A 12,955-nucleotide genomic window follows, 5' to 3' on the forward strand; every position below is an offset into this window, starting at 1 on the left:
TTAATAGTTCTTATACCCAATAATTAACTGGGGACAGAGGGCCTCAGTGAAACTTCAAGTAACAGGTAGCTCATGTGACAACAAAACTCATCAGAAGTTTCACCTTGATCGCCTGCCATGAATTTCTCACCTAGAAAACAGATCTTTGGGCCAATGGCTAAGTTAGACCCTCACGATGAGGAAAAAGGCACAGAAACACCTCCTGAGGGGCACTTACACATGATGAATGACATTAGCTGTGTTTGGAGAGTTGGAAGAAACCTATTAATGGCACTAAGGGTGCCTCTTCAAATGAATTGAGAACTCAAATGCAGTAAATTGAAAATGAATTTAAAAAGGAATTTAAAATGCTTCTTGCTTGAAATGTGTCACACAATTACAATTACATGATGTAATCAAAAAGGAGCTCCTTCAACTGGGTGAATCTATCAGTTAATTAAGCTAATTTCTGGACAACTAACAAATGACTTGAAATTTATCAAATTACTTATTGGATTTTCCATCCTCAGTAACGGTGTTGGTATCAGGAAATATTCTATTTTGATTTTTGGCCTTACTGAAGAAGCCTTTTTTTTCTGCTATATCTTCTTTCACTACATAGTGCTCTCCCATCAGTAATCTTATAAAAATAATATCAAGAAGGAAAAAAATGTAATGCATTTTTAAGAATGACATCTCTTCTAAGATTTAAACATTTTAACTGTAGCAACATTTTTCAGGGTCCCAAATAAATAAAAAGAAAATCTCTTTTTGAGTACCTAACAATTTTAAACAACCTGGAACATGTAAATTTGTAACATGTTTTCCTGACAAAAATATACATTTGGTCATATTATAAATCGATTTTTCATCAAAAGCTTACTAGTAAATTTGAAAATCAAATTTGCACTTATTTTTTTAACTGTTTTTTACTTCTTTTTTAAGTCACAGCTAATGAATGAAAAATCAGTTAATGTTTGACAGCAGAAATTTAGATTCACTTGCTTGCCATAAGCCATAAACATTACCATTATAAAGTTATAATGATAAAATCTGTTATAAAATCAAGTGGTCTAACTATAAACCAGTTTAATTTTAGTTTCTATTATGTCTCTTATTCCCAGAAAAGAAAAAAATCTGGCACATGGGTACTACGTGGTAGCAAATGAAAACAAACTTAGGACCCATTATGATGAGGTATTCTTATACTGTATATCCCATTAAGCTATTACTGTTAATCCTGTTTTCATTTTTTTTAAAAAATATATTTTATTGATTTTTTACAGAGAGGAAGGGAGAGGAATAGAGAGGTAGAAACATCAATGAGAGAGAAACATCGATCAGCTGCCTCCTGCACGCCCCCTACTGGGGATGTGCCCACAACCAAGGTACATGCCCTTGACCGGAATCGAACTTGGGACCCTTCAGTCTGCAGGCCAAAGCTCTATCCACTGAGCCAAACCGGTTAGGGCCTGTTTTCATTTTTTAATCACTTAATTTCAAAACATTTTTTATAAATGATAATAGGTTTTTGTTTTGGAGAAATATTTACTTATTATAATAGAATTTAGAAGTTCTTTAAAAATCTGACAATTATAAGAGGAAATTGATGGCAGAACAGGTCAGATACGGGGCACTTGGCTTGGATTTTGCAGAAATGATATACTGTGAGCTCATATTCTCAAGAAGTTCTAAGTAGTAGAAAAAATCCTGATGAAAGAGGATGCCAATAAATTTTGCACTTACTTTGCAGAGACAAACTGCCTGTAATACACTGTAACTCTAGCTCCTCCGTGCATTCCATCTTTGGCCGGGTCTGCATCATCTGGTAGTTATCATTCTCAGTCATGGATGCTGGTTCACTGTTGACTGGTGTCCTTCTCAACGTCTTCATGTGCTGTTGAACTTCCGCCAAGAGAACAGCTTGTATTGCTTCAGTTACCTGTTGAGTTTGTGTTTCCATACAAATTATATTTAGTATTATTACAAATAATAATAATCTGTTTGGCAAAAAACCCAAAGCCTGAAATTTCGATTAGAAAGGTTTCACATAAATTGCAATGTTCCATTCCACTAGGATTAACACCTGAAATCATTAAAATGCAGATACTGAGAACTGGCACCCAAACCATCACACTGATCTTTCATAAATGCAAAATACTATATAGGAAATTTGAAAGGAGTTTTGAATCCCTTCTCTTAAGATGTTTTAACTTCTGCTGGAAAATAAAGGAAATTAATTTGAATATGTCCCAATGCTCTTAAAGACAAGTGTATTTCCTCACACCATGTCTAGCTCTAAAGCACTATTTAGCTAAAAACACATGATTTAAACTAGGCTTAATACAGAAAAGTTAAAGACAAGATTTAATAATAAATCTTACTACACTCTGTGTATGTGCATGTGACTTTATATAGATTAAAATCCTGCACGGCGCCATTTCCCATTATGGTACATGCCCACTCAAGGACCTGTGGTGGACTGGAGGGGCTGGGGGATACTTGTCACATGGCATCTAATCCACTATCTTCATTTTTAAAATAAACAAGCTGGTATATGACACCCCAAGTTCTACACAGACTTGGTAGACAGGTCTTCTGAGCTTTGCTCCTCTGTCCTTGTTGCATATCTTGTGCCAAGGTTCTCCCCTCCTCCCCCTGAGTAAAAAAGCTGGTGTACCTTCGCCTCTTTCTGGAAAGGAATGAGATGAAGTCTAGGAGTTAGGTCAAGTTCAAGGAAAGCCAAGTCCTGAATAAGTGAGGGCGAAAGGAAGGGCACCGCTGATCTAGGTGAACTTGGGACACCTTCCTATTATCCTTCTCTGACAGTTAAACCTTTCATGTAGCCACACCCATGCCTGCTCCTTTCTCCCCTAAACCTTGTCCTCCAATGACTCAGGTTCCACAATTGCCACCGCCCCCTCTGCATTATCCCCAGCCTACTCTGACAATGCCTGGGGCGTAGGCTTTGGGGCAACACGAGGGTGATGGAGAGAGGCTGATGCCCAAAACAGAACATGTATTCATCTAAATATTTATTTAGTCTCTTTTATGTGGCATGACAGCGTATGAGACTTTTAGGCTCCAGGGACACTCAGAGAGCTGTTGCTGATGGCAGATACTTATTAAGCTACTGTGGCAGAAGGACCTGGGCCCTTGACCTTCCAATATGGGAAGCTTCCTAAAAGTATCAGAGGCTTCCCAATCGCTGATCATTTCTCTGTTCTTGTTCATTCAAATGCTCACACTCAAATGCTTGGTTAGCTTGTGAAAAAAAGGATAATGAATGAAGTGATTTTACTATGCCATGTCTACCAACGCTGTAGTACTGCCTGTCACAGTACAGGTACACAATGCTCACTCATGCATATCACGTGATGAGATTCTCAACACTGTGTCAGTTATTGCATACCATGAATCTAACAGTTCTACAAATCAAGATACTAGTGAATCATGATATTAATATCTACATGTTATAATATGTGATATTATATTAACTATTTGAAATAATGTTTACTAGCATACACTCTGTATCACAATATAGGTGATCCATTCTTATTTATGTGTATCATACAGTGGACCAAACTATATTAATTATTCATGAACAATTTCACATCAATGAATTTTATTTTAATTTTGTCACACATTTTATTTGACAGCACTGATTATAAGATGTGGATGATGTGGTAAAAGGAGCTCTAAATAAGAAATGAGAAAGCCTGGGCTTCTGATCCAACTATGACAGTAACTACAAATGCAACCTTTGACAAGTGCGGGTACTACTCTGGGACTTTCCGTCCTCACTTATAAAACAAAGTCTCTGATATCAAGAGAGGCTAGAATGAGAGCTTCCAATCACAGAATCGTGTATGGGACTTTCTTCTGTCCATAACTGTAATTCAGGAGACTATTGGAGGACATCCTCAGACCCACGGTCCATCCAGATTATGGCCTACCCGCCCTGAATGAGCAGATTGGCCATATGCCCCAGGGAAGGATGGCTGCCTCTCACTGGGATATTCATCATCTCTAGGAACACACACAACTGTGACTTAGAAAGTCCTCTATCCCACTGGATACAACAGTCTGTAACGACCAGGATCAATATTCTTTCTTAAAAACCTATAGGAGTTTATGTAATTTCACCTAACATTTCTAATTATTGGGTTTATATATCATGACCACATTTTTTAACTGTTGAATTTGGGGTTTTTGACATATTTGTCACTATAAATACATATTAAAAGAATAATTAATAATAGTATCATTGAAAACAAGAGGAAGTAAAAACAACAAAATGAAACATATTAATCATAATGAATAGGATACTCAGAGCCACAAAACTTAAAAGTGAATATTGAATGGCATACACCAGCTGGAGACAAAGTCAAAATATATACTTTATGCTCAGTGTGAAATCAATAAAGCATGGTTCCAATTCAGAGACACTGTACAGCTTATAAGCAGGTTAAAATAACATTATCACTGTGTCTGGTATACAGTGGGCACTAAATAAATACTAATGGAATTGAAATAGATCCTGAACACTTTAAAAACATAAACTGTGGAAAGTAGAATTTACTGATACTTTCTAACTATCAATACTTCAGTTTCTCTACTATGTAAATATAGCAGATAAATTTTATAGATTGCAGGGGAAAATTTACGCCCCAAAATGTAAAATTTATACAGTATTTGTGATTTTAATAAAGAGCTAGAATTGGAAGCACTATGGGTATCAAGCTGTCTTCTGAATGCAAGTTTCTCTGGAAATAGATATACAAAGTATTAAACTCTTATGAGGGACTGTGCAGTGATTTAAAATAAGGTTCACTAATCCATTAGCTGGAAAGAGATAGCCACAAATCTGGGCCATATACTGGTAATTATTACTAGAAGTATTACAGTGCCATAGGCAAGCTAAAAAATTTAATGTTTTTTTTTTTTTTACTAAGACTGTGAAATAGCACAGAATGTTATAAAGACTCATAAGAGCCCCCAAGGCCTGCTTATAGTTCCAGTGTCCGGATTTTCTGGTATAAAAGCATTTTCCCAATACCTGGCTCACACTGGTCTTTGCAGCATCTCCTGAAAAAAGCCACAACACCTCTGCCTTAGAGGTGTTGATGTCATATTTCACTCACTAGAGTTTGATTAGAAAATCCAAAGTATGTTAGGGCAGCTTCAGAAACATGCAAATTAGCAACCCCAAATACTTGCTGCTGCTTTTCCAGCCCTTATTCCAATAAGATAAATTTTATACATAGTAGGGATAAAATATGGGTATGTTTCTTGTTTGAGAAGCAAAAGAGACAATTTCCAGACAAACTTATTCATCTGAAAAATATATTCCTTCTTGCTCCCTTAAAGGTACTCCTCCCCCACATTCAACTTCTGAAGAAGGATTTTGCTCTCTTTTACAAAAGCATTCCATTCCCACCTAGTGCTTCTAAAATACATTGGAAAATAGGTTCAAGTTAACATGATGTGACAAACTGCTTAAATAAACAGCTTTATTAGTAATTTGAGGGCTGCTTAATGAAGCATTTAAATGGATCTTGCAAAAATTCTCATTCCCACTTTACACATGAGGAAAATAGTCAAGTTAACCCTATCTTCCAGAGTCATTCATCAGGCTAGTGACAGAGATGAAAGGCAAACTGTGAAGCTTGGACTTCCTGTAGTGTGAGTCATAAATGCTCTGGGAATATTTTTACCTGCTCCCAGCATTTTGCACAAAGTCATAGTGTCATAGAACCTTAAAGATCCACTATTCCAAGTATGTCCAAACCACATTAAAACTTATCTGAAAGTCAATTTAACAACTACAAAAGATCTTCAGTTAGAGCAATTCAGAATAAATGGTCTGTTGAATTAATTTTCTTAAGGATTTTTCCCCATTGTGGAATTAGTTGGCTACTAGGAAAAAAAAATCATACCTTTAATAGATAGACTCCTTTATTGATAATATGCTGGTAAAGTCAACATGTACTGATGTCCATTTGATTATCACAGAAGGTTTTGCATAGCTATTTATTCATTCATTCATTCCTTATTGACTGGCTGCTGTCACTACTGCTTTTCTGAGCACTGGTCAAAGAGGGGTGAGTGAGACCAAGCCCCTGCTCTCAGCAAGCTGCTATAACAGTGAGGGAACAGAAGATAAGCTAGCAAAAAATACAGGTGCAGCCTGGTCAGTGTAGCTCAGTAATAGAGCAATGACCTATGAACCATGAGGACACAGTTCCATTCCCGATCAGTGCACATGCCCAGGTTGCAGGCTCCATCCCCAGTGTGGGGTGTGTAGGAGGCAGCTGATCAATGATTCTCTCTCATCATTGGTGTTTCTATCTCTCTCACCCTCTCCCTCTCCTTTCTACTCTGAAATAATAAAACTATATTAAAAAATAAAGGTATAATTTCCATTAAAAACAGCACACACAAAAACTGGGTAATGTGATGGTGGCTGGAGGCATGAGGTCAGTGAGGGGGAGGTGGCACTATTAGATGGAGTAATCAGGGCAGACCTCTCTAAGAAGTTGACTTTTGAGCAAATGATGAATGGAAAAATGAAAATTCCAGCTCAAGAGAACAGTACTGACCTAAGGTGGAAATGAGCTTTGTATATTCTGGAAATATAAAGATGCTCAGTATGGCAAAAATAGGACGGAGAATGATAAGCAAAGAGGTTAGGCGAAGGGCAAATCATATAGAAACTTGTTGGCCATGGTAACCCGCCCCCGCCATGGCCAAGTTTCAATAACCATTCCAGTTGAGTTTACTTGGTTTTATAGTGTCAACCCCCACAGTTCGTTCTGAGTTAATTTTCTTTTGTTTTCCTGTACCCAAAATAATCATTTTTAATTGTCCTTACTGCTATTCTTGTCTTGCAAATTTGATATGCCTTAAGCTCATGAACAAGAACAAAGTTCCAATAAGTACTCATCTAATCAATGCACAGGTATTTTTTGTATGTACAAAAATATCCACTTACTTTTAGGACCTAAAAAAAAAGGACTGAAAAAAGAAAAGACTTCAATTGGGCATGGAAACCAGCCCTCTAAATTAGCTCACAAATGAAGTACTCTCAGGATAGAAAAAGAATTTCTAATTACACTTACCAAATTCCTAAGCCTGGGGACATTTTGAAATAAAAACAATAGACAATTGTGCCACAAAGTGAAATTTCAATGAGTAGTAAGTCACTGATACCATGAACATCCCTTCCTTAGCTCCCTCCATTCAGTCCCCCTAACTTGGTGCACCCTCGTATATATTATTCCCCACTTTCCCCCTCATTATTAGTCTCTGCATTAGTCCCGTTGAATGAAATGCCCAGAGAGGACATTGTGTGAGGACAAGCATACCTACTCACTCGTACTTTCAAGCAAAGGGGAGGATGCATGAACCGCAGCAGCAATAAAGTCTTCCATAACCAAGAACATGAGCTGTGTCATACCTGCACAGACTGGTCTCTCCAACAGGAAATTAGCTTCAAAAGAGAAACGTCAGCTTCAGGTAGATGGGGTTCATTCTTGCCTAGAAATATACAGAACACATTTATATCTTGAAAGTATTCAAAATGGATGCACTCAGTGGTCCTCAACTCTAGCTGCTGACAGTAGAGTCACTTGGGGAGACTTTTTTCATAAACACCAGAGCCCAGGGTCAGCTTTACAGAGATTCTGATTTAACAGGTCTCAGGATGACAGTGGGTCAGGCATTAATACTCTGTAAAAGTACCTCAGATGATTCTCATGTACAGTGAGAGACAAAAACCATTCGTTAATTTATGTATTTATAATCATTATACTAATACATATCTATGTTAAATCAAATTCATCTTTATACCTTAAACCCATCTTTGTACCTTTTTTTGCCAACAAAATGCAATGACTACTAATATTCCCACCCAAACAGATCACAAAATTTTGTAATTCCTTCTTAATGCAAACAGTTCCTGAAATTGTACATTGCTCTATCATGCAGAAATCATTTAAAAGACTTCCCTTGATTTGTCCTCACCCAGCTCTGCTACTCTGATCAATAGGTACAGCACTTCGGTTTTAATTTGCCTCATTTTGTTATGTATTGTTTCTTTTAAGGCTGCCCTCTTGAATCTCCTTTCTATCCATTTGCCTTAATGTTCAGTGTGAAATTTTAAGAGTGAGCTAGGGCTTGGTTTATTTAAATTGATCTATAGAGTGTCCAGCAGTTTCCTACACAAAAAGCACTTAATAAGTACCTTTTCATTAATTGAAAATGTACATATTATCATCTAAGTGAAAAATCGATGAATTAAGGCTTTCTGAAGGGTAAAATATATTATCTAGGTACCAGATCCCTGAATGAGATAAAAACAACGAGGGCTTGTGCTGGAGAGAAAAATGACTATAATTGTCTATTTAAATAAATGTATTATATAGGTCTGAAATCCTGCTATCAACTTTTAAAATTAGTACTAGTCTAACATGTATTTCATTAAATCACCATTTTAAATATTAATACATATATGTATGTGTGCATTACATCGGTGATCAAGGGAAATATGCTATAAGGTATTAAGTATAATATAAATTGAGAACATGAAAGAAAGATATACAATACATAAGAAACATAACTCATTAATATCATTATTTTTCCTGATGGAACATATAATGTGAATTTGAAATGACCAAGATCAGGGCATAAAACATGCAAGTATGAGAGAGCACTATGATTTTGAAGTCACATTTTCCATTTCTTTATGAGCACAGCAGGTAAGAGGACACTTTTTTGATCTCTCTCCTTTTGTTGACCTTGTGACTCTACCATCAAAGCGAAGTATTGGTCTCAACTGTAACTGCTTACTGGCATCAGGGGGTACTTCACAGTGCACTTTAATGTGACATTAAATTTTAATATGAGGTGGAAATGAGAGCCAACTTTTCTTGGCAATGTCAGTGAGTTAAAGAATTAATTGCAACAGAAGGGGGAAAGATAAAAAGAAAACATCCCAGGTTTACCACTATTACCCAGTCACCATTCTTGCTGACAGAAGTGGGTATTGGCTCCTGTCAACCCTTTAGAATGAGTGCCACAGTGTAATTTTATTCTTCAGGCGTTGATTATAGAATTAATAACACAGAGTAAATCCCTCCTTTCCCTCTACCTCTCATCTTTCCATTATTAAAACACACAACAACATTTGCTTATTACCTAACTGGGTTGTAGATGCTATAAAGGTCAACTCCAAACATCAGGGATGCATCAGTAATAGCGCTAGTTGCTCGGGCTGTGTGGTTCGGCAGCCACAGGACAGTCTGGGGCTCCCTGACTCTGGTTAGCAAGTCTCTTGGTCCCTGCAGAAACCACCTATGTTATGCCTCAAATTCTAATCCATTTCCTAGTCTAATAAAAAAAAATGAAAACAAGAATAAATACCCCAACAAGAACCACTACCGAAGGAAAAAATAGGCAACCCAGAATGGGGCCATATAGGGAGAACAGTACTAGTAATCTTAGATGTGAGAAGAGGCCTGACATACTGGAAAGAGCAAGGGATTTGGAATAAGACCGAGTTGGACTAGAATCTGGCCCCTGTGCTTATGACGATAAATAAGTCATCTAAGTTCTCTGACCTCCAGTTTCTCTAAGGGTAAAACAGAGATAGTTCCTTGTACTACATAGTGTCCTTTATATATTAACTGAGATAATATATGCAAGATTATTAGCATAATTCTTTCAAAATACCAGTCACTCCGTAACTGAAGCTATTAATAAACTCCCACTCTAAAATATCCCAAATATTCTTTTCAATAGCCCTATGAGGGTCCGCATGTGTTGCTGTTCAGGCCATTCCAATGTAGCAATAATATACTATATGACTTTGGAGGTAACATGCACACTATTATTCCAACTTTACAAATGCAGTAAATACAGCTTTTGAAGAAGTAAAGTTACAGAAACAGTAAGTGGCAGAACTGGATCTTGAACCTTAACTACCTCCAAAACCACTGTCCTTTTAACTATTCATCCACTAATTCAAGCATAATTACCTAATTCTTTGCAGGCATTGCTCTAGGAACTGGGAACATAGCAGTGCATAAAGCTCTCATAAAAAGAAAAGGAAAACCTATGGAACTTACATTTTACTAGCCAGACGTGGATGACAAATTTAAAAAACGATATAGTATGTCAGGTAGTGAAAAGGATTGTGGAAAAGAGTAAAACAGGGAAAGGGGTAGGGTTGCTGGGAGAAAGGATGACACCTTCAATGAAATGGCATTTGAGCAAGAATTGAAGGATGTGTGGTGGAGGTGAGGGGCAGCAGGCTGACCTCTGGAATCTGGGGAAAGAACTCCAGGCAGAGGAAACAGCCGATACGAAGGCCCTTAGACCTGCCTGTCATGTTTGGGTCTGAGTAAAAAGACCAGTGTAGCTGGACTATGGGAAGCAGGAAATGAGTATAAAGAGATGAGGTCAGTTGGGAGTGTGAGCAATGATGTAGGCAGAAAAGCCAGGTTATATAGGTTCTTCTATATATAGGGCCTTGTGAGTTATCCTAAACACTGTGGCTTTTATTCAGAGTGACACAGAAGCCACTGAAAGGTTTTTAAGCAGAAACATGAGGTTCTGACTTTGTTTCTAATACGTCACTCTGGTTGCCTGGTTGGGAATAGGATGTAGGAATGAAAAATAGGAGCAGAGGGGTGGTTAGGAGGCCTCTGTAGTCATCAAGGCAAGAGGTGATTAAGGATCATGAAGGGTGGTTCTGTAGTGGAGAGAAGTAGTCAAAACCTGGGATATATTCTGAAGGTAGAACCAAGGTGATTACTAAAAGGTTAGATCTGGAGTGTGAGAGAAAGGGAAACATCAAAATGGCCTCAAAGTTTTTGGCCTTAACAACTGGAAGGATAGAATTGCCACTTACTGAGATGTCAAAGATGTGAAGAAGCAGGTTTTTGGATGAATCTAAAGAGCAAGATTGTCACAGATTTCAAGGACCATTATATGACTTCTGAAATAGCTCTAACATTCTCTAGTGAAATAATCACTTATGTGGTAATAAAGATACTGATGTGCCCTAGCTGGTTTGCTCAGTGGATAGAGCATTGGCCTTTGGACTGAAGGGTCCCAGGTTCGATTCCAGTCAAGGGCACTTGCCTGAGTTGGGGGTTCAATCCCCAGTAGGGGGCGTGCAGGAGGCAGCCAATCAATGATTCTCTCTCATCATTGATGTTTCTATCTCCCCCTCTCCCTTCCTCTCTGAAATCAATAAAAAAATAATATCATTTTAAAAAGAAGATATGCATAAGGCTAATTTTAATAAAAGATATACTTTTAAAAATGTTCACATATATTTCAATATTGGCAGAATACAAAAATATAACCATGTGAAATGTAGACTAAATAATATAATAAAAAGACACATTGTTTATTCTAAATTGTAGAGTGCTATTCAGTTATAAAATACTAGTTATTTTATGTCGTAGAAATAAAAACAAAACAAAACAGACCAGATCTGTAACTTTACCATTTCGTAAGTAACTGTAGAAGCTTGAAACATGCAAAATATCATTCCCAGGGCTTTTCACTTTGTTATGCACAGACTCCATTTTGAAAGAGCTATCAAAAAAAAAGATTTAAAGTATATTATTGTAAATATATAAAAATATTTTGAAAAATAGATTAAATAAATAAAACATATGACTGTATGACCAATTTAATGAATTTGGGAAGTGAACACAAATTATTTTTAGCAATGTCTTCCACATTAATCTCTTTGATGAATCGTATTCCCTCATATTTCTCCTACCTAACACCTTAATCCCAATTGAATTCTGAATGTTAGTTTATCAGTATTGTCTTGTGATCTATTTTTACAGAAGGGGTCTTGCTAATTTAGGTCATGCAATTTGTGGCTAATGCAAAATAAACATTTATTTTTAATCCTAATATGTTGACATCAGCCAAAGATTTCCCCCCAGGTGCCCTGGAGATGTGAGGAAGGCAGGCTGTGCTCCAATGCAGTGACTCAGCAGCTTTCAGAGACTGCCCAAGTGTGCGCTCAGAGGCAGTTAGCTGTTTCCTTAAAATCCAGCTACATCATGCACCCGATTGTTAAGCAGACAAGGACTTCTCAACCTTCACAACCACAGGGAAATGCTAGTGAAATGGTCAACCTTCTTGGAAGGATCTGGTGACACATCTAATGCACATTATTTTTGATTTCCTGCCAAAGGACATGCAGTCTCTAACGAAATATCAAATCTGAAGCGACTGATTGAGGGTAGCAGTCTCCAATCCTGACACCTCCATTGGATAATGTTTAAATTAAGAATTCTATAAAGAATTTGCTAATGTGCGCTAACAATTTTTTTTTAATCCTTACCTGAGGATATGGCTTTTTAAACTGATTTTAGAGAGAGAGATAGAGAGAAACATGGATCAGTTGCCTCCTGTACATGTGCTGGCCGGGGATCAAACTCACAACCTTTCAGTGTATGGGATGATGCTCCACCTTAGCCACTTGTCCAGGGCTGTGCTACCGATTTTAAGGGAAGGCCTACTGCCAGTCTATCATCTCCCCCAGTGGGCTTGAGACACATTCTGTACCCCGTACTTGGTAATCAGAAATAAACACAGAATAAACATCTCTGACAAACAATAACTAAGTCCCTCACCTGCTCTGTGGGATCACAATTAGGCAAACAAATATACTTTTGTAGCAGCCCAAGTTTTCAATAATTTGAAGAAATCTTAACGATCACCTATCCCACCCACCTCATTTTAAAATGAGGACAGCAAGGCCCAGAGGGTTAAGTGACTAGTACAGAGGCACACGGCTAGTTAACAATAAAATCAGGATGAATTCCTGGGTCTTCGGGCTCCTGGCTGCCTGCATTTTATTTTTAACCAGACTTTAGGTACTATGCAATTTTCTTAGTAATAGAAAGAAAAGTAAATGAAGCCTATCTGAATTCTTATAAATAAA

The 12,955-nt window shown here is 37.3% G+C and overlaps 1 protein-coding gene across 3 annotated transcripts in view; it reads right to left on the reverse strand.

Annotated features, from left to right (window-relative positions):
- The window catches only part of WDR72 (WD repeat domain 72), a 182,279-nt gene that overhangs the window by 81,257 nt on the left and 88,067 nt on the right, over positions 1-12,955 (reverse strand). For all 3 annotated transcript variants that reach the window (XM_015568065.1, XM_015568064.1, XM_006770160.2), the window contains 3 exons: positions 11,495-11,586; positions 7,439-7,518; positions 1,726-1,921 (listed from right to left, as the gene is read on the reverse strand). In XM_015568065.1, coding sequence (XP_015423551.1) covers positions 1,726-1,921; positions 7,439-7,518; positions 11,495-11,586 — 368 coding nt within the window. The remainder of the gene's footprint in view (positions 1-1,725; positions 1,922-7,438; positions 7,519-11,494; positions 11,587-12,955) is intronic.

Source organism: Myotis davidii, unplaced genomic scaffold, assembly GCF_000327345.1.
Source record: "Myotis davidii unplaced genomic scaffold, ASM32734v1 scaffold1524, whole genome shotgun sequence".
NCBI lineage: Eukaryota > Metazoa > Chordata > Mammalia > Chiroptera > Vespertilionidae > Myotis > Myotis davidii.